Source organism: Lissotriton helveticus, chromosome 6 (assembly GCF_964261635.1).
Source record: "Lissotriton helveticus chromosome 6, aLisHel1.1, whole genome shotgun sequence".
In the NCBI taxonomy this organism is placed as follows: Eukaryota; Metazoa; Chordata; class Amphibia; order Caudata; family Salamandridae; genus Lissotriton; species Lissotriton helveticus.
The window spans coordinates 1393519489-1393542541 of NC_136067.1; the positions used below are offsets into that span (position 1 = coordinate 1393519489).

The following is a 23053-nucleotide window of genomic DNA, read 5'->3' on the forward strand; positions in this document are numbered from 1 at the left end:
AACCGGTCCCCGGAAGCTTGTTTCCTTCCCAGTGTAAGAATTGGCTTTTGTAGTCTGGTCTGCCCTGTTCCCATGATGCACTGGGCCAGGGACAGACTAATTTGCATACAGCCAGGTTCTGAAACTGGGATGGTGCAATGAGCTAAAAAACGGTGTTGGATCTAGCCCTGATCTCTTGACTGGGTGAGAGTATTCTGCTTAATTCAGAGACTCTGTCCATCACCACCCCTTGTTGTAAATATTTTTGTCCACCCTAAGCGTGGAAGGGTATACTCAGATGTGAGTCCCTTGCTCATTGCACCATCAGGATTCAAGCAAGCCGGGCCGAAGACGGCTGTAATGCCAGAAACCGGTCCCCGGAAGCTTGTTTCCTTCCCAGTGTAAGAATTGGCTTTTGTAGTCTGGTCTGCCCTGTTCCCATAATGCACTGGGCCAGGGACAGACTAATTTGCATACAGCCAGGTTCTGAAACTGGGATGGTGCAATGAGCTAAAAAACGGTGTTGGATCTAGCCCTGATCTCTTGACTTGGTGAGAGTATTCTGCTTCATTCAGAGACTCTGTCCATGACCACCCCTTGTTGTAAATATTTTTGTCCACCCTAAGCGTGGAAGGGTATACTCAGATGTGAGTCCCTTGCTCATTGCACCATCAGGATTCAAGCAAGCCGGGCCGAAGACGGCTGTAATGCCAGAAACCGGTCCCCGGAAGCTTGTTTCCTTCCCAGTGTAAGAATTGGCTTTTGTAGTTTGGTCTGCCCTGTTCCCATGATGCACTGGGCCAGGGACAGACTAATTTGCATACAGCCAGGTTCTGAAACTGGGATGGTGCAATGAGCTAAAAAACGGTGTTGGATCTAGCCCTGATCTCTTGACTGGGTGAGAGTATTCTGCTTAATTCAGAGACTCTGTCCATCACCACCCCTTGTTGTAAATATTTTTGTCCACCCTAAGCGTGGAAGGGTATACTCAGATGTGAGTCCCTTGCTCATTGCACCATCAGGATTCAAGCAAGCCGGGCCGAAGACGGCTGTAATGCCAGAAACCGGTCCCCGGAAGCTTGTTTCCTTCCCAGTGTAAGAATTGGCTTTTGTAGTCTGGTCTGCCCTGTTCCCATGATGCACTGGGCCAGGGACAGACTAATTTGCATACAGCCAGGTTCTGAAACTGGGATGGTGCAATGAGCTAAAAAACGGTGTTGGATCTAGCCCTGATCTCTTGACTGGGTGAGAGTATTCTGCTTAATTCAGAGACTCTGTCCATCACCACCCCTTGTTGTAAATATTTTTGTCCACCCTAAGCGTGGAAGGGTATACTCAGATGTGAGTCCCTTGCTCATTGCACCATCAGGATTCAAGCAAGCCGGGCCGAAGACGGCTGTAATGCCAGAAACCGGTCCCCGGAAGCTTGTTTCCTTCCCAGTGTAAGAATTGGCTTTTGTAGTCTGGTCTGCCCTGTTCCCATGATGCACTGGGCCAGGGACAGACTAATTTGCATACAGCCAGGTTCTGAAACTGGGATGGTGCAATGAGCTAAAAAACGGTGTTGGATCTAGCCCTGATCTCTTGACTGGGTGAGAGTATTATGCTTAATTCAGAGACTCTGTCCATCACCACCCCTTGTTGTAAATATTTTTGTCCACCCGAAGCGTGGAAGGGTATACTCAGATGTGAGTCCCTTGCTCATTGCACCATCAGGATTCAAGCAAGCCGGGCCGAAGACGGCTGTAATGCCAGAAACCGGTCCCCGGAAGCTTGTTACCTTCCCAGTGTAAGAATTGGCTTTTGTAGTCTGGTCTGCCCTGTTCCCATGATGCACTGGGCCAGGGACAGACTAATTTGCATACAGCCAGGTTCTGAAACTGGGATGGTGCAATGAGCTAAAAAACGGTGTTGGATCTAGCCCTGATCTCTTGACTGGGTGAGAGTATTCTGCTTAATTCAGAGACTCTGTCCATCACCACCCCTTGTTGTAAATATTTTTGTCCACCCTAAGCGTGGAAGGGTATACTCAGATGTGAGTCCCTTGCTCATTGCACCATCAGGATTCAAGCAAGCCGGGCCGAAGACGGCTGTAATGCCAGAAACCGGTCCCCGGAAGCTTGTTTCCTTCCCAGTGTAAGAATTGGCTTTTGTAGTCTGGTCTGCCCTGTTCCCATGATGCACTGGGCCAGGGACAGACTAATTTGCATACAGCCAGGTTCTGAAACTGGGATGGTGCAATGAGCTAAAAAACGGTGTTGGATCTAGCCCTGATCTCTTGACTGGGTGAGAGTATTCTGCTTAATTCAGAGACTCTGTCCATCACCACCCCTTGTTGTAAATATTTTTGTCCACCCTAAGCGTGGAAGGGTATACTCAGATGTGAGTCCCTTGCTCATTGCACCATCAGGATTCAAGCAAGCCGGGCCGAAGACGGCTGTAATGCCAGAAACCGGTCCCCGGAAGCTTGTTTCCTTCCCAGTGTAAGAATTGGCTTTTGTAGTCTGGTCTGCCCTGTTCCCATGATGCACTGGGCCAGGGACAGACTAATTTGCATACAGCCAGGTTCTGAAACTGGGATGGTGCAATGAGCTAAAAAACGGTGTTGGATCTAGCCCTGATCTCTTGACTGGGTGAGAGTATTCTGCTTAATTCAGAGACTCTGTCCATCACCACCCCTTGTTGTAAATATTTTTGTCCACCCTAAGCGTGGAAGGGTATACTCAGATGTGAGTCCCTTGCTCATTGCACCATCAGGATTCAAGCAAGCCGGGCCGAAGACGGCTGTAATGCCAGAAACCGGTCCCCGGAAGCTTGTTACCTTCCCAGTGTAAGAATTGGCTTTTGTAGTCTGGTCTGCCCTGTTCCCATGATGCACTGGGCCAGGGACAGACTAATTTGCATACAGCCAGGTTCTGAAACTGGGATGGTGCAATGAGCTAAAAAACGGTGTTGGATCAAGCCCTGATCTCTTGACTGGGTGAGAGTATTCTGCTTAATTCAGAGACTCTGTCCATCACCACCCCTTGTTGTAAATATTTTTGTCCACCCTAAGCGTGGAAGGGTATACTCAGATGTGAGTCCCTTGCTCATTGCACCATCAGGATTCAAGCAAGCCGGGCCGAAGACGGCTGTAATGCCAGAAACCGGTCCCCGGAAGCTTGTTTCCTTCCCAGTGTAAGAATTGGCTTTTGTAGTCTGGTCTGCCCTGTTCCCATGATGCACTGGGCCAGGGACAGACTAATTTGCATACAGCCAGGTTCTGAAACTGGGATGGTGCAATGAGCTAAAAAACGGTGTTGGATCTAGCCCTGATCTCTTGACTGGGTGAGAGTATTCTGCTTAATTCAGAGACTCTGTCCATCACCACCCCTTGTTGTAAATATTTTTGTCCACCCTAAGCGTGGAAGGGTATACTCAGATGTGAGTCCCTTGCTCATTGCACCATCAGGATTCAAGCAAGCCGGGCCGAAGACGGCTGTAATGCCAGAAACCGGTCCCCGGAAGCTTGTTACCTTCCCAGTGTAAGAATTGGCTTTTGTAGTCTGGTCTGCCCTGTTCCCATGATGCACTGGGCCAGGGACAGACTAATTTGCATACAGCCAGGTTCTGAAACTGGGATGGTGCAATGAGCTAAAAAACGGTGTTGGATCTAGCCCTGATCTCTTGACTGGGTGAGAGTATTCTGCTTAATTCAGAGACTCTGTCCATCACCACCCCTTGTTGTAAATATTTTTGTCCACCCTAAGCGTGGAAGGGTATACTCAGATGTGAGTCCCTTGCTCATTGCACCATCAGGATTCAAGCAAGCCGGGCCGAAGACGGCTGTAATGCCAGAAACCGGTCCCCGGAAGCTTGTTTCCTTCCCAGTGTAAGAATTGGCTTTTGTAGTCTGGTCTGCCCTGTTCCCATGATGCACTGGGCCAGGGACAGACTAATTTGCATACAGCCAGGTTCTGAAACTGGGATGGTGCAATGAGCTAAAAAACGGTGTTGGATCTAGCCCTGATCTCTTGACTGGGTGAGAGTATTCTGCTTAATTCAGAGACTCTGTCCATCACCACCCCTTGTTGTAAATATTTTTGTCCACCCTAAGCGTGGAAGGGTATACTCAGATGTGAGTCCCTTGCTCATTGCACCATCAGGATTCAAGCAAGCCGGGCCGAAGACGGCTGTAATGCCAGAAACCGGTCCCCGGAAGCTTGTTTCCTTCCCAGTGTAAGAATTGGCTTTTGTAGTCTGGTCTGCCCTGTTCCCATGATGCACTGGGCCAGGGACAGACTAATTTGCATACAGCCAGGTTCTGAAACTGGGATGGTGCAATGAGCTAAAAAACGGTGTTGGATCTAGCCCTGATCTCTTGACTGGGTGAGAGTATTCTGCTTAATTCAGAGACTCTGTCCATCACCACCCCTTGTTGTAAATATTTTTGTCCACCCTAAGCGTGGAAGGGTATACTCAGATGTGAGTCCCTTGCTCATTGCACCATCAGGATTCAAGCAAGCCGGGCCGAAGACGGCTGTAATGCCAGAAACCGGTCCCCGGAAGCTTGTTACCTTCCCAGTGTAAGAATTGGCTTTTGTAGTCTGGTCTGCCCTGTTCCCATGATGCACTGGGCCAGGGACAGACTAATTTGCATACAGCCAGGTTCTGAAACTGGGATGGTGCAATGAGCTAAAAAACGGTGTTGGATCTAGCCCTGATCTCTTGACTGGGTGAGAGTATTCTGCTTAATTCAGAGACTCTGTCCATCACCACCCCTTGTTGTAAATATTTTTGTCCACCCTAAGCGTGGAAGGGTATACTCAGATGTGAGTCCCTTGCTCATTGCACCATCAGGATTCAAGCAAGCCGGGCCGAAGACGGCTGTAATGCCAGAAACCGGTCCCCGGAAGCTTGTTTCCTTCCCAGTGTAAGAATTGGCTTTTGTAGTCTGGTCTGCCCTGTTCCCATGATGCACTGGGCCAGGGACAGACTAATTTGCATACAGCCAGGTTCTGAAACTGGGATGGTGCAATGAGCTAAAAAACGGTGTTGGATCTAGCCCTGATCTCTTGACTGGGTGAGAGTATTCTGCTTAATTCAGAGACTCTGTCCATCACCACCCCTTGTTGTAAATATTTTTGTCCACCCTAAGCGTGGAAGGGTATACTCAGATGTGAGTCCCTTGCTCATTGCACCATCAGGATTCAAGCAAGCCGGGCCGAAGACGGCTGTAATGCCAGAAACCGGTCCCCGGAAGCTTGTTACCTTCCCAGTGTAAGAATTGGCTTTTGTAGTCTGGTCTGCCCTGTTCCCATGATGCACTGGGCCAGGGACAGACTAATTTGCATACAGCCAGGTTCTGAAACTGGGATGGTGCAATGAGCTAAAAAACGGTGTTGGATCTAGCCCTGATCTCTTGACTGGGTGAGAGTATTCTGCTTAATTCAGAGACTCTGTCCATCACCACCCCTTGTTGTAAATATTTTTGTCCACCCTAAGCGTGGAAGGGTATACTCAGATGTGAGTCCCTTGCTCATTGCACCATCAGGATTCAAGCAAGCCGGGCCGAAGACGGCTGTAATGCCAGAAACCGGTCCCCGGAAGCTTGTTTCCTTCCCAGTGTAAGAATTGGCTTTTGTAGTCTGGTCTGCCCTGTTCCCATGATGCACTGGGCCAGGGACAGACTAATTTGCATACAGCCAGGTTCTGAAACTGGGATGGTGCAATGAGCTAAAAAACGGTGTTGGATCTAGCCCTGATCTCTTGACTGGGTGAGAGTATTCTGCTTAATTCAGAGACTCTGTCCATCACCACCCCTTGTTGTAAATATTAGACTAGATTGAGACATTTCTATTGGATTGTAGCCAAACAGACATTAATCATGCTTCCTATAAGATTTAGGATGCGTCCTGTCTCATGTGGCGCTCTCCAAGTATTTTGCCAGAGACCCACACTCAGCAGCACATCCACCTGACATGCCCATGTTATATAGATGGCACTCAACTGATCATTAGGCTTAATGGTCAAACCAAATACTCGCCAACATTTCCTTTGAACTATCTTAAGCTTAACTCAGACAAAACCAAGGTCATAGTGCTATGTGGCTCTCCATCTATATGGACGTCCAGGTGGTGGCTTGACACTTTGGGTCAATGTGGACTTCCCTCCGCAACCATAAAAGATATTGGAGTCTTGTTTGAGGACATGCTTTCCTTTAAACCTCAGTTATCAAATGTCTCGGCATCCTGCTGCTTCCTTTATAAAGCATTGAGGAACATCCTGTCCTTCCTACCAATAGAGACAAATTAACCTGTTAATGAAGCAATCGTAGGGTCCAGAATTGATTATGCAAACGTCCTTCATCAGGAGCATCCCACGTACACCACTCATCAATTTCAAATTGTGCAGAATGCAGTAGTCAACTTGTTCTCAATCTGCCTCATCACCCTCTGTCTCAGGCCATCCCACAGCCTTAGCTGTGAATGTGCTGGAGCTTTCTAATGATTTTTATATAGGGGTTGGTTGCACAGGTCGTGCTTTCCACTCTTCATGACTTAGTTGATGGTGATGTCACAAGTTCTGCTTCTTCATCATCCTGTCTTTATCAGCTGAATGGTGTACTGTATACTGTAAAATTGTTATGATACTTTGCTTAAGGAACATTTTTAACAGTCACATTTCTTTTATTTCTATGGGTATTGTAAAGCTTGCGCATTGTGATGGCCAAGATTCACTTACCATTCTAAAGGCCTAGGTGCACAGTGCTAAATTGCAATGCGAAACAGAAGTACAAGTGAATAAAGCCCTTGTTCCTTGAGATGTTCAGTGCAAATGGCTGCCACTGCACAGTAAACCCAGACCTGATTGTGAGTCCAACTGTTCATCACCTACACCAAACCCTGCGAACCTGTATACACAGCTTTCCAAACTTTTTATGTTGGGGACACACTTTTTGGAGATGCATCATTTTGGGACACAGTAAGGCAGTGTAGCGAGCGAACGTAGCGTAGCGAGCCCAAACTACCAAAGGGTGGTTCTGGGGAGAGGGGGGATTCTCACTCACTCCGTCTGTCTCCCTCCCTCTCTCTCCCTATGTCTCCCTCCCTCTCTCTCCCTATGTCTCCCTCCCTCCCCCTCCCCCTCTCCCTCTCTCTCCCTCACTCTCTCTCCCTCTGTCTGTCTCTGTCTTTCTCTGTGTCTGTCTCCCTCTGTCTGTCGGTCTCCCTCTGTCTGTCTGTCTACCTCCCTCTGTCTGTCTGTCTCGCTTCCTCCGTCTCCCTCCCTGTCTGTCTCGCTTCCTCTGTCTCCCTCCCTCTGTCTTCCTCCCTCTGTCTCCCTCCCTCTGCCTCCCTCCCTCTGCCTCCCTCTCTGCCTCACTCTCTCAGTCTCCCTCTCTCTCAGTCTCCCTCTCTCTCAGTCTCCCTCTCTCTCTGTCTCTCTCTCTCTGTCTCCCTCCCTGTCTCCCCCCCTCTGTCTCTCTGTCTCCCTCACTCCCTCGGTCTGCCTCCCTGTCTGTCTCAGTCTCTGCCTGTCTGTCCCTGTCTCTGCCTCTATCTGTCTGTCTGTCCCTGTCTCCCTCCCTCTGTCTCCCTCTCTGTCTCGGTCTGTCTCTGCCTCTATTTGTCTCTGTCTGTCCCCGTCTCTGTCTACATCTCTGTCTGTCTGTGTCTCCCTCCCTCTCTCTGTCTCCCTCCCTCTCTCTGTCTCCCTCCCTCTCTCTATCTCTCTCCCTCCCTCTCTATCTCTCTCTCTCTCCCTTTGTCTGTCTCCCTCTGTCTGTCTCCCTCTGTCTGTCTCCCACCCTCTGTCTCCCACTCCTTCCCTCTGCCTCCCCTTGACTGTCTCCCTCTCCTTCCATCTGCCTCCCCCTGACTGTCTCCCTCTGCCTCCCCCTGGCTGTCTCCCTTGCCTTCCCCCTGACTGTCTCCCTCTCCTTCCCCCTGACTGTCTGTCTCCCTCTGCCTCCCCTTGACTGTCTCCCTCTCCTTCCCTCTGCCTCCCCTTACTATCTCCCTCTGCTTCCCCCTGACCGTCTCCTTCTCCTTCCTTCTGGCGCCCCCTGACTGTCTCCCTCTCCTTCCCTCTGCCTCCCACTGACTGTCCCTCTGCCTCCCCCTGACTGTCTCCCTCTCCTTCCCTCCCCCTGACTGTCTCCCTCTGCCTCCCCCTGTCTCCCTCTCCTTCCCTCTGCCGCCCCCTGACTGTCTCCCTCTGCCTCCCCTTGACTGTCTCCCTCTCCTTCCCTCTGCCTCCCCCTGACTGTCTCCCTCTGCCTCCGTCCCTCTGCCTCCCCCAGACTGTCTCCCTCTGCCTCCCTCCACCTCCCCAGACTGTATCCCTCTGCCTCCCTGTCTGTCTCCCTCTCCTTCCCTCTGCCTCCCTCCCTCTGTCTCCCTCCCTGTCTCCCTCTCGGTCTCCCTCTCTCTCACTCCCTCCATCTCCCTCTCCCTCTCTGCCTCCCTGTCTGTCTCAGTCTCTGCCTCTATCTGTCTGTCTGTGTCTGTGTCAGTCTCCCTCCCTCTCCGTCTGTCTCTGCCCCTGTCTCTGTCTGCAGCTCTGTCTGTGTCTCCCTCCCTCTCCCTCCCTCCGTCTCTCGCAGTCTCCCTCCCTTTCTCTCCCTTTCTCTACCTCTCTCCCTCACTCTGTCTCACTCACTCCGTCTGTCTCCCTTTCTCCCTCTGTCTCCCTCCCTCCGTCTGTCTCTTGTCGGTCTCCCTCCCTCTGTCTCTCTCCCTCTGTCTGTATCCCTCCCCATCCCTCTGTATCCTTCCCTGTCTCAATCCCTCTGTATCCGTCCCTCTGTCTCCCTCTCTCTGTTTCCCTCTCTCTCCCTGTCTTCATCCCTCTTTCTCACTGTCTCCCTCCCTCTGGCACCTCACCCCAGCTTCCTGGGCACACACAGCTGCACAACGAGTACTACGCAGGTCTTTCAAGGACCATTTACTTGTTAATGGGGCTTTGTTGTGAATCTCCCATCCAATCCCCCCCCCCCTTAGAGCAGAGTGTCTCGGAGTCTGCGCTGCTGTGGCTGACTCCGAGACACTCTTTCAAAGGAATGCCTCCTAATTAGCAGTTATGTGCTAAGTGCCTCATTCCAGGGCCGGCCTAAGGCATGTGCAAGCTGTGCACCTGCACAGGTCCGCCAAACCCCAGGGGCCGCCACGCCAATATATATCCTTAGATACATATTTGCGTGGCGGCCCCTGGCAGGGATTTGGCGGCCTCAGGCCCCCTACCTACACTCCCTGCTCAGGGCCTCCGTGAGCCTAGAGCCGGCCCTGCTCATCCTGTGACACACCCACCACTTGCAGGCGACACAGTACTGTGTCGGGACACCCAGTTTGGAAAGTATCATCTACACCAAGTACTGAGCTTGGCAATCGGATGATTTGGTTACTTTGTCCTTTTATTTTATGGCATACGCTTGCAAAAAAAAAAATCATGACACCAAAATCTGGCGTCTTATGCTTGCGATGAATATGTTACATTTGAAAGAAAATTGAGCATCACACAATTTTAATATTATTTTGTGCATGGTTCCAAGCAAGCAGGTGTACTTAGAACAGGTATATAAGTATTTTTAGTTTTAATAAACACCACAGAAAAAACATTATTCTCATGAAAATTAACTTGAATTAAGGGGTCGGACAGAGAGCCAAAATAGCACCGGACACCAAAAAGAAAGAAAGCCCCCAAAAGTATATTAGATAGCTAAAAATGAGACCCATGTTGGCAAATGTGGGCAGTTTTTAACTTTTAATGACAAGCAGTGTAAGTGTTTCGCAGTGTAAGTGTTTCACGAGGTGTGTAATGCCTCAGGGATTTGAGCTTGCTACAGGCAATGTTTGTTTTAATATCAGGAACTTGTACTGGAACTGAAACCACAGGCATGATAAAATATGCATATAGAAACAACTAACTCCTAACATGCTAAGGGGACAACTGAACAAAAGAATGAATTGTGGAGAGAATGCAACGACAATGGAGCAAAAAGAAGGAGGACTTGGTTGCAAAAGTGTGGAAGAAAAACTATACTCTAGCTGATTAATCAATACGGATGCTTTATTTACGTTGGGCATGGGATGAACATATTTTATTCTAAACTCTCTGCACAGAGAATAAGTAGAAAAGAGAATACATAGGCAGCATCTATAACCTACCACAGCACCTGTGTTCCACACTTGGCCCACACTATCTCATTTAAATATTTAGGTGCCAATATTACATGTATACAGAAAAACAACTGAATTTAGGAGCCATTGATCTAATTCTATGGCAACACCTTCTGACGGCCCAGCTTGTGGACTAGAAACCAAACTCTACTTGGAATTCACTAATCCCATTTCGCCAACACCATCTCTAGCATGCTGTTTTTTTAAACATTTTTTATTGTAAACATGAAAAAAAACGTTAAACACATTTTAAATGTATGAATAGGAAAATATCCCAATTATAATGATTTCTATCAGGTTTGCTTGGTTACTTGCTTTCACTGAAAGAATTGTCTTGTTTTTAAGGTTTACAAGTGCTGTGGTTTATCAAGGGCTGGTCATGCGCCTGGGAATCGTATCAGGAAGCCTTTACACCGACTTCTTCATCTCCGCAGTGGTGGAAGTGCCTGCCGCTATCCTCATCTTACTGAGCATCGACCGCATTGGAAGGCGCCTTCCCTTCGCGCTGAGCAATCTAGTCGCAGCGGTGGCTTGCCTGGTCACAGCAGTCTTACCAGAAGGTAGGTGCATTCATTTGACTGCGGCTGCCCTAGCTAAAAGTGGACCCCTGATATACGTGCATTGGGTGGTAGGGTAGGCCATTGTGCATCCGAATAAACTACACAATAACTGCGAGATTTTCATATCTAGGGTAAAGCTGTGGGGTTCGCAGCAAGATAGAAATATGAAGAATAACGTAGGAGTGAACCATATTGGAGTGTTACCCCACAAGTTCATAAATAGTCTAGCCTCAAGATTTTCCCATATTTCAATTCAGTGTTTTTTTAAATAATTTGTATTATTTTCATTAAATGGACTTTAGTGCAATAGTGACAGGCATATAAGACAGATCTTAAATGATGTGCACTATATATACACAATTATTTGCTTTAAAAAGGTACACCGATAATTATGATAAATAGATTCAAGTATAGGTTAAAAGGGAGAACTACCCAGATAACTATAGTTTACAGATTAAAAAAGATAATCAATATATCTCATATGACATGCATCCACAAGCATTCAAGCATATTCCAAGTACTGTAAATTTCATACATATCTTAGATCTACTAAAATTACTGCAATAAAACTATAACATCAATCCCGGCACCCAGAGTTCCCCCTAATCAAGAAAAGCATTAATAAAGTGTCAAATATTCCACAGTGTTGTTTGGCACTGAAAGCATTACAACAAATGGCCATAACATACCACAACAAACCCTCCCCATTCAACAGCCACCACAACTTCATACAAACACTTCACATCCATATTTAATATCCACATCCCACTGCTATGTAACTTTATGATACAATACACATCAACATTTCAATTACACCAAAATGCATCACCTTACATCACTCTATACTCCCATACCACCACATTTCCTCAATCATTCAAAACCAAACGTACTGCATATCACCACTGATCATTCACACAATACCAAAAAGATATCCAGCAGAAACATGACTGGCAAAACACTCTGTTATCAGCAGCACTGATGATTTCAGGGTCTACTGATAATTTGTCTGCAGTTGACATCTTGCAAATCGGTGTCAGATCAGTTTGACCATACCGGTCAACGAATGCACAATAAGACTTTCTGGGATAGGGTGCTTGTGAGGAAATCTGCATCTCCAGACACAGGCCTGTATCATCCAGCTACTTGTTGACTGATAGCACAGAAGAACCTGATTTCAACCGTGCAACCATCAAGGGATCCACGATGGGGTCTTTAATGGGCGCTAGGTGCTCGGATGTCGCCAGTTCAATTTGTAGACTCTCCTTCAGAGTATTTGTCTAAGTCTAGGGAAACTGCAATTCTAGAATCTTAGCTGCTTGCTGATCCACCAACACAAATTGGGTACTTTCTTCCATTGTTGGTTCAATGCACAGAGTCAAGCTCAGTTCCAGGGGATGTGCCAAGCCCACTGTCATTTTGTAAGTCAAGATATAAGGCATTAGCAGCATCATGAGGATGAAGCAAGCTATGCTCCTATCATCATCAGTATCCTGGGGTGATCCCTGTTCTTGAACAGGATCAGAGCAAAAATTAGAATGGAGCCTCTGCTGCTGATAGTTGCATTACAGAAAAGACGCCTGGTTAGAATTAGGCAGCATAACTGGTTGCACTTTAGTAATTTTATAGCGCAGCATCGGACAGATGTTATGGTCTGACATGGGTGCCAGTGGAGCCAGCATCGGTGCGTCAGAAACCATTATGGACTTCGGGGATGTCGTGGAAGCTTGTTCCGGTGTCGGTACAGGCCTAATGATAGGTCATAGGGAAAAAACCTGTGTTAGGTGAGGATTTTGTCTCAATGGGTGGATATCCACATGGTTACTCAGGATGCTCTGTGAATTATATTGTGCTATAAGAAAAAACCTAGCTAGACATGTCGTTAAAATTCAAAGGTTGGATTCAGGTCTCCTCCATTGTGAATTTTAGAATTATTGAACGTTATGGAATGAAGATGGATTATTTGGACTGAAATCAATTCTGTGTTTGTTGACCTGTGAGTCTTATGTCTGTATTGCTGTGTAGCTTGAGATAGGTGCGTGCCATTGCACCAGTCAGTTCTAGAATTTCATTCGTGCCACCGGGGCAGAGCAAGCATCAAGTCTGCACACAGAACTTTTGTCTTTGAGCACCCTTTAATATGTTGACATTGAGGACATTTGGAGTGCATTCCATAATTTATCTGTGGGATATCCCCATCTTTTTGGGCACCTGAACAAATCAGGAGAAGCACCCCCTGCCCTTCACTGCCTCCATGCTTGTACACAAAGTGCACTTGCTACTAACTAAAGGCACCAAACTGTGAGTCTCAATCAGATGAAGTCTGTACAAAACAGGAGGGACAAGAGGGTGGTAGGGTTCAATGTGAAGGGGAGGCCATAACCTTGTTGAATGATCAACAGCAACCAGCTTACCAGCCTGGCAGGGAAAACAATATTCTTCCCTCTACCAGTTGTACGTACCATGGGAGAGATGAAAGGGCTCTGTTGCAGCTGTGTCAGGATAGGAGGAAGAAGAGGACTACTGTCCCTTGTGGTGCCCATGGCCACTGCCACCACAGATACACCCTGTTGAGACACAAAAGGGTTGTGTTGGCTATTGAAAGGAGTTTAAGGACCGCCTCTGGTGATAAAGAGACACAGAGGGGCATATTCTCAAGAACGTATGATAACCATCGCAAAAGTAACTTAACGCAAATCGCAACATCACAGTCTATCAACGGAAAATTATGCTGTGTTAACAAAGCATTCTCAACATGGCGGTACCATGTGATAGTCTCCAGATAATGCGTCAAATGTCCGCGTTAAAACCAATGCCATGTCACAAAAATGTGAAACCCAAAAAAAAAAATCCTGCCATGAGGCCAATTGCGGTACAAAAAGCAGCAAAAACCAGCGGCAGGCCTGCAAATCCGATACGTCTGGTGGGAAAATGCACTATAAAAACAACAGAAACAACACATCTGAAACAATCCAAAGCGCGTAGCAACATGGATGCAACCTGACCAAGGGCAGAGGTCAACGTAAACCCCACAACCCCCACAGACCACCAGCAAGGAACTACGGGGACGTGGACGGCCAAGGAGAAGAGGGAGAGGAAGACTGGGTGCAGTCCGCAGCAAAACCATATCAGCATCACGGAGGTGATAGAACACAACCATCAAGTGACCCACAAGTAGTCCACCGGTAATGCAGTCGGAGTGTCGAGGAGGCCAAGAGGCGCAGGAATGAAGTGAAAAACTAAACCAGGCACAAACCCACTGCCAACAGGAAGGCAGCAATGGCGACAGGCGGTGGGAGTCCTGCGCCACCGGAGGAGGGAGTCCTGCGCCACAGGAGGAGCTGGAGGAAATGGTGGCCACAGTCAACAGTGTGGAGACGGTGCAGGGAGTAAGGAGTACGGACACAGCTCGAGAGGACCTGACACAACATCAACAGGGTGAGTAATGACCAGGGACTGGGTTTATGGGGGCAGCTATGCACAATGGCACACATGTACAATGATGTGTAGCACACTGCACACCCACAATGACCCTGGATCATGTCCCTGATCCCCGTGGCACACTCCAGCACACACACATTGCAAGAACAGCACACCCACATTGACAACAATGTGGTACAATGCACAAACCCGACACTGCAGAACGGTGGACACAACAGGCTCCGCACACGCACATAATCAGGCCCACTACATCTGAGAGATCTGGAAACTGTGAAATGGAAATGTTCGCGTACAACCTCACATCCGTCATGTAGTCCAAATGTACACGGTCCTGCATCCAAATCCTGCAACTCCCAAACAGTCACATTGTACATTGTCAACATGCATCTCCCCTTCACATTGCAGAGGGACACACAACACCCCCAGCAGAGCACAGAAGACCACACACCAGTGATGCTGGAGAGGACCACCACACCTTTGACACCGACGCCCTACAACAGCCCATGGACATCCCACGCAACACACCAGCTGGACCAGGGCAGCCAAGCTCCTTAGAGGAGAACACAGACCCTGCAACAGACCACATAGCAGAAAGCACCCGCAAGCACGGCTGGCTCACAACACTTCACCAAGCCACACATGGCACCCCAATGCGAGGTGTCAGAACACCAAAAGGAGGTGGCCGAACAGGTGTGGGTTGGGTCTGAACTCATGAAAGGCGAACTAGATCACATACGTGGGTGTCTAATACCCTTCAGGGACCACCTGCACCACACAAAGGAGACCCACACTGCCATAGAGACACATGCAGATACACATTCCCAGTACAGAACCACCCCCAGGGGCACGCAAATATCAGTCACACACCCACGTTGGATCTGTGTATGATGGCCCAGGCCACTCCCCTTATGAATTGAGTGAGTGACGACAAAGCTACATGTCCAAGGTCTTACCCGCTGCGTGCGGTGACATGTCTGTGCCCGCTGTACACAGCACAATGTAATGTCGTAGGGCCCAGGGCCCTCATGCATACAACAAGACCACAGGGACACACGCAGATATTATGTTGAACTGGCTATGGGCACAAGCGCCCGGCCCCTTTATTGGCAGGTGCACATGTACAGTGAAGCCTGTGCTGGATGTGTGTGGGGTGAGTGTAAGCCAGCACGCACAGAGTGCTTGGTGCTGGCTCAACTTGAACAGTGAACACCATTAAAACGGAAACTGAAAACACCAGCATAACAGAGACAACTCCTGAGCAATAGCAAGTACAGAGGACACCCAACATGCAAACAGAAGTACCCTTGAGTTGCAGTGCACTGATGTTGGGGCACTATTGCTGAGAGCGCCCATGTGATGAGAATGACTAGGATTGTGTCAATTCGGGAGATCCCTGATGCTGATGCAGTAAGGTGTGTTAGACCTGCATCATCTTCCTCATAAAAGTCCGAGTTCTCCCACATTGCCTGAGGTGACATTGCCGCACAACCTCTCCACAGCACAAAACTCAATCAGCAACGGTCCATGGGTTGCAGTAGCACTGAGTCAGTGACACCTGAAGTGCTGAGCAGGGGATTAGGCAGATGATGGCATCTACGACAGGTGTGAGCAACTCCTTCTGCCTGGACCACGGTTTCGACTCTGGCAGATGGCGGTTGGAGGTGGTCCTGGTGATGGTGGCATGTAGCTCCTGCAGTGAGGCGACGTCCGGGCCGGTCTGGACTTGATTTGATATATGAGCCCTGGTGGGCCGCATTTGTGGCCGGAGGCAGCGGACAACGCAGGGCCACAGACACATGGCATTGATGACCCCAAGACCATCGCCTCGGAGACCATTCAGTATCTCAGAAGAAGGGGTCCCGGACCCGACCAGCACAGAGTTAGTGGCCCCGGATGCACAGTGGCTGGCACAGGCACCACGGGACGGTGACTTGCGGTTCACTTAGGTATGGCCACGCGGACTGAGCGGGTTCTCGTCGAGGTCCAAGGGGAATGTGGCGGAGGGTTGCGAGGGACAGTGAAAGGTGTCCTCCAGGGCATGATGCAGAGGTCTGATCTTATCCGGAAACAGGAAATGGGGGAGTGGAAAGCGACAGCCTCATTGCCACCATCAATTCAGTGTTAGCTGCATGAGGATGAAAACTACGCCCTCGTCCATAGACTCAGACGCCACAAATGTTCGACCAGCGAGTGTCCATGAATTTCGGGGAACAGACTTAATGGCACCTGGACTGAGAGGGGATGCAGTCTACGAGGATGCCGGTTCACTGATGTGAACTCCGCCATTGCTAAATCAGGACTCTGTGACCTATTGGACTGTAGTGTAGGCCGGAGGCAGTGGTCAGCAGTGGCCCACAGCCATGTGTCGTAGGCTCGCGATGCACAGAGTTAGTGACACCAGGGCAGTTGTTGGTAGTGTTTGATTACCTCCGTAACGATGATGCTTTTTTCCGCCCAAATGCAACGCATCATCCTCGTACGCCTCTCTTTTCGTGCACTGATATGCCTTTGAATAATAGAAGTCCAGTTCCAATTCTGTGACCTACTCGAGTGCAACATAGGCTGCGGGCAGTAGTCCGCGTGGACCCACAGAATCTTGCGGTTGTAATGTACGACTATGTCCTGGTGGCACCACGTCAAAGGGTGCATAGTGACATACACTCAGCCATAATTAATGTGCTCTGCCATGGTGTAATCAAGACTCAGTTCCAAATGTGTGACCTACTCGAGCGCAGCGTAGGCCACAGCCAGTAGTCCGCGTGGGCCCACATGCACGTGTGTTTGTGATGCTGAGCACAGACTTGGTGGCACCACATCGAAGGGAGTATAGTGATTTCAAGTTAGCCATGAAAATCGTGCTCTGCCATAGTGTAATCAAGACTCAGTTCCAAATGTGTGACCTACTAGTCTGCTGTGTATGCCAGTGGAGTTCGTCAACAAGAATGGAGTTCTGTGCGCCTTGCTCATGGAGGCCGGGACGGTCATATCAGGTTGCCAGGGTCGTGGGCATTGGTCTTGGAGCGTGCACCGGCACGTGGTGGACCCTCTTCGACACACGCCGGTGTCTGCAGATGGGCATTGAGGCCTGGGTGCGCAGGGGCGGGTGAGACAGGTTCGGAGACCAGCGTCCCAGTGCAGCAGGCGCACAGGATCCAAAATGCATCCAAAATGACAAAGGACACCTCCCTTCTTCATGACAGGGGACCTAACAAAAAATTCTTGTAGACCTTCAAGACAATTGTGGGAAATTCCTTATGAAGGGCCTGTATAGCTTGACAGAGGAACAAAACCAAAGAATGCAGGAATTTCATAGTGACATGAGATCAATGAACCAGAGGCTTGAGACATGACAGTGCCGGCAGAACTCAAGGGATGCCACCGACCAAACACTCCATACGACAGTGGCCTCACTGGAAATAAAAACTCAAGTACTGAAAGGTAAGTGCAAAACGGTTAAAGGAGGGAGACCATTTGTATTCGCAATTTGGGAGAAGAAACAGAATGCAAGGATGTCAGTTCCTATTCTGACTTCCCTGTTTTGCTCAATTTCACCATAAGCAGGACCACCAACTATACCAATAGACAGAGCTGAAAGACTTAGGCAAAAAACAGGGGAAACGAGTCAGACCCAGAGAAAATGTTGCAAAAATGACAGACTAGACTATGAAAGATGCCATCATCACCCAGGCTCGAAAGACCAACCTCCACAAGGGTAGGCAAAATGGCACTGTACCAAGATCTGGCGCCAAGCATGCTGCAAAATTAAAAATAATTTTAACAGGTGATGGACCAGTTAATTACAAAGCTAATCACCCATGCCTGTTTGCTCCAAAGTGGCATACTGTTTCTGTGGAACTGCTACTAAAGAGCCCTAGAAAAGCTTAGGACAACTACAGGATGACTTTAGAAATGAACCGGGAGATAACGGTAGAGCAGGGAACACAACCTGATTGCGACAAGCTGAGACTCTGTAGCCCAATACTGGCCAACCCCAAAGAAACAAATCGGCAAGTAAGGAATCATAAACCTGCAGGAAATGTAACTATGCATAAAATATCCAGAAGTATTGAGATCTGATGCCCTACATTGTCCTTCACTCTAACCAATGCTTAGCCATCGAGGATGACCTTGAATACTTTGAATATATCTGCAGCCTTGTTGTAGGTGAGGATGAATAACCAAGAAGCTTGAACCATGTCTTTGGTTGGAATGGCCTTTTCCAGCAATCCATTTCCAGTTAAATACACTCATGATAGCTCAGGAGATTAGTTCCAGTTTGTTGAATACAAGGGGAAAGTGGGGAAGAGAGTAGATCCTGGGGAAAGTAGTTCACAAATTGAATATGAAAAGGTCCAACACACAGAGCATTGTAGTACAAACAAACTTTAAGGCAAACTTTCAACTCCATTAGCACACATGATTGTTCAAGCTACTATCAACGAATTTTAAGGGTTTTAATAATCCCGACCAAAAGATGTCAAATATGACACTACATTATGCAGCATGATCCGGATGTCATACTATTATGAGATATCCACCTGCTCACGCCCCACCAGTTCAGGATGGATCACAAGTCAAACCCTAAACAATCCTGGGCTTCAGCTGGCTCAAAAATGGCAGGGGTGGCAATCATTTCAAGCATACATTCAGAGAAGATGATGTGATTAAAGACAAAAAAGGACGATATTTCTGCATCCAGGCACGAATAACGGAGTACTTTTAACACTTTTAGTATATACGCACCCAATATACAGCAGGATATATTCCTCATTATGTTAACAAGAAAGAGGGCCACATATCGGGAAAAGCAATTGTAGCTGGAGACTTGAATGCGGTATAGGATCCATAAATGGACAGCAGCAAGTTCAACCTTATAAGAACGAATTGGGAGCATCTGGAAATCTGCAAACAAAGCCAGTTCTAGGAGAGGAGCAACAATAAGGGAACTCTCTTACCTAAACACCTATGATCCTAGGGCCAGATGTAGGTAGCCAAATACCGGTCGGTAACGGCTGATTTCGGCCGTTACCGACCGGTATTTGGCTTTTGAGATGTAGGGGGATTGCAACAGGCCATTTCGGTAATTTTACCGATTCCGTAAATATACCGGTCGGTAAATTTACCGACCGGTATTTTTACAGAATCAGTAAAATTGAGATGTAGGTGGGACTCTTCTGAGTCCCACAAGCCCTACAAATTCGGTATTTTACCATCAAATTCAATTTGATGGTAAAATACAGATTCAGGTGTGCATGCACATGTGTGCATGCACACCTGTGCCATATGACAGGCAGACCTGCCCTTAGGGCAGGTATGCCTGCCACATGGCCCCCGAACCTTTTTTGGGGGTGCTAGAGGGTGTCAAAGTGACACCCCCTGCACCCTTGTCAAAATCGGTATTTACCGATTCGGTAAATACCGACCGGTAATGCCCCATTCATTCCTATGGGCTTCAAAGCCCATAGGAATGAATGGAGCATTACCGGTCGGTATTTACCGAATCGGTAAATACAGATATTTACCGATTCGGTAAATGGAACATCTGGATGTTCCTACATACCCCCCCTTCTTATTTACCGATTCTTAATTACCGAATCGGTAAAATTCGGTAATTAAGAATCGGTAAATAAGTTCTACCTACATCTGGGCCCTAGAGTGCAAAACCCCCCACAAATAAAGTTAGGAACCCGGATGGGTCACGGGCAGCGACAGAAAAAGATAAAAGAGAAGCGTTCATAGACTTTTATTGGAGCCTTTATGCTAGTGAATCAGTAGTAGGTAATGTAAGCTAGACACAATGAAGTCAGGGAACGGATAGTATTCCAGTATTATTTTACAAACATTTTATGACTTAACTCAAGGTACGTATGTCAAATCTCGTTAATCGCTTCACAGTGAGTGGCACAATCACCGACTATCTAGATTCAATGAAGTTGGGAACCAGGTGGTATTCATCTAGAAAGTCATGTCCGTACCTCACACAGGGTGAAATTTAGACAGAAAACTGGATTGTCACTGGAACTGATTCTGAGGCATTGGAAGAAAAAGGATCCCTTGATTGTCTCAGTGGTTTCACAACTTAGGGCATTTCTATTCCTAGAAAACTGGCATTAGACAGGAATTCAAATTAAATTCAAATTAATTCGAATTCAATTTTTTTATTTGATTTTAGGATTACATTAAGTAAATGATTTATTATACATTATGCATAAAATTCATAACATACAATGACAGGTTCCGTAAAAAGTATGTCTTAAAAATCATTAGGCATTACTCCACGACTCCAATCAAAAATGTTGAAACTTAAAAGTGTCATGCAATAGTATTAAAATATTACTTTTAGTAAAATGCAGAAATTGTTTGGATGAAAGAAGACCTCGCTTAGTCTTTGAGATTTTGATCTACTCTTATTAAAAGTTCAGTGAATCTGCAGTTCAAGATCGTGTCCAGAGAGTTAAAGCAAGTGATGACAAACGGTGTGCAAGATCGAATGACCCGATTATTAAAGGGAACTCTTAAGAGGGCTCTCCTTTCCCTTAGGAGTTTAGGGCAAATGCACAGTAAATGAACAATGTCCTCCAGAGCCGACCTACATAGCCAACAGGAGATTGAGTCTTTCTTCCGAAGCCAAGGCAAGGAGTGCAAAAGAGCAGGAAAATTACCAAAACGAAACTGCATTCATTTTTTTTTATGTACAACGACCATCCTGTCTCCAGATAATACTGTAGTTTGAGGGTTTTGTTTTGTAATCATTTAGTAGCACTCATCCAGAGATCTATTTGCCAGAGCCGCCTTGTCCTCTGCTGTCGAGAGTTTTTTCATTAAGTGTTTTTTGTTTTTTTAGTAAACCTGTGAGAGGCTAAGAGCTCCAGAAAGAGAGAAACAATGTTTTGAAAAAGGAGTTCTTTTTACAAAGCTATCTAAGGAGGATTAAATTGCTAAATTATGTGCCAACAAGACTACAAACACTCCATCTATTTGAAGATTAGAACCCAAAATCAAGACATATAATCTTCGAATATCCTGTATAAAAGATAGATAGTTTGAACAAAATTGATACAGCGTGTATTGCAATGCTTTTGCTTTTGGTTTTTTTGTGTTGTTCATTACTGTGTGACAACAGGCACTCAGGATGGCGGCTGGGAGGGGAATAGAGTAGGTTTTATTGTTATAATGAAGCCATGTTCTTCATAATTACTTCCAATGTACTGTATAAACGCTTCTCCACTATTGAAAATTCAGTCAAACGACAAAGGCTAAAAAAAATCATGTTTATTGTTAACTGTTTTACAGTCTGCTAAACCAATACTCAAAATGGCAAACCAAATCAGTTAAAAATGTAAAATATTACTTTTAAAAACAACCTTGCTGATGTGAACAGGTAAACAGAGAAGAAGTTTAAACATTCGAGCCTGAACTGCCAAGGCATGCCCTTTCTGAACCAAACACGGGCAACTCAAGACCGGTTTCAGCCTAATTGGGCTTTTTCAGTCAGGTGCAGCTTGGTTCCAATGGAACAGTGTGTACGGGACCCCGTTCTGGGTATACTCACTTCACTTTGGGCATTACACTTAGGAATGCAAAAAAGTAATGGATTAAATGCTTGAATTAATCTCAGCTCCTGGTAATTACCAGAGTGCATTCCAGTCCATCCCCCCCCATACCACCTCAGAAAAAGACCCAGTCATGTGCAAATAAACCTTGGTCCTGCTCCTAAAGTAACTGTCCAGTCAGAACTGCCAAGCCAGGTCCTCTCTGAGCCTGAATACAAGCAACCAAAGGCCAGTTTCGGCCAAATCTGACTTCTTCAGTCTTCATACTGTGAGTAAACCAATGCATAAAGCACAGGCGTAAGCGTAACACCCATTCAAACCAAGGTGATTGTTATTGTGCCAATCACACCAGTAAACAAACACCAAATGATATGCACACAGCGTATCAACATTATGTACCTGAACATTGTGTACACAAATTAGTAAGTGTTGTTTATAAAACAGAATATTATCCATACACACATATAATCAGTGCTTGTAAACCAATATGTTATTCATGGGAACCATATATTTGTGCATGCCCACTAGTACTTTGTGCATGCAAATCATTGTGGCAAACAGAAACCAGTAGGGTATCCAAGAGAACCAGTGCACAAGGCAGTGAAATCTGCAATTAATGTTTTCAAACCAATGAGTTATACATTCAAATGAATATATTACACAAGGTAGCCAGTGCATTATAAGAATGAAGAAATGTATTCAATATAAAAACCATACAAATCTGTATGTTAACCAGTACAGTGTGAATGTAAATTAAGTGTGGTATTCAAGCAAACCAGTAGGAAATGCATGTGAATCAGTGCATCACACATGCAAATCAGCATGTAATGGGTTGTACACTACAACCAATCTATTACACATACAAACCAGTGCATTAAAAGAGTGAACCAATACATTATGTATAGGAACCTAGTAATTATGTATGTCTACTAGTACATTAAGAATGCAGACCAGCATATAATCAAACCAATAGGTTGCACATTTCAAGCAATATATTAGGCAAACAAACCAGTACATTACAAGAGTCAGCCAACATAATATACATATGAACTAGTATACTAAACATCTGAAGCTATATGTTACTCTTGTTAATCAGTACAATACACACGTGAATCAGTGTGATTTGCATACCACAGTACATTATGAGGGTAAACCAATATATTATGCATCGCATCTCATCTTATGCATGTTAGACGTTTGGACCAGTTTATTATGCATGCACAGCAGCAGGATATGCTTGAGAACCATTATGTTATGCAAATAAACCAATTCATTATGGGAGCAAAAAGATCATGTATGCCTACAAACCAATAAAATGTGCAAGTATGCCATTGCTGTTCTACATACACCATTATTTATTGTGCAT

General features: G+C 46.7%; 1 protein-coding gene across 1 annotated transcript in view; it reads left to right on the forward strand.

The window, feature by feature from the left end:
• SLC22A3 (solute carrier family 22 member 3) overlaps positions 1-23053 on the forward strand; it is an 858705-nt gene that overhangs the window by 727079 nt on the left and 108573 nt on the right. The window contains exon 7 of the mRNA XM_078649172.1: positions 10482-10696. Within this exon, the coding sequence (XP_078505298.1) occupies positions 10482-10696 (215 nt within the window). The remainder of the gene's footprint in view (positions 1-10481; positions 10697-23053) is intronic.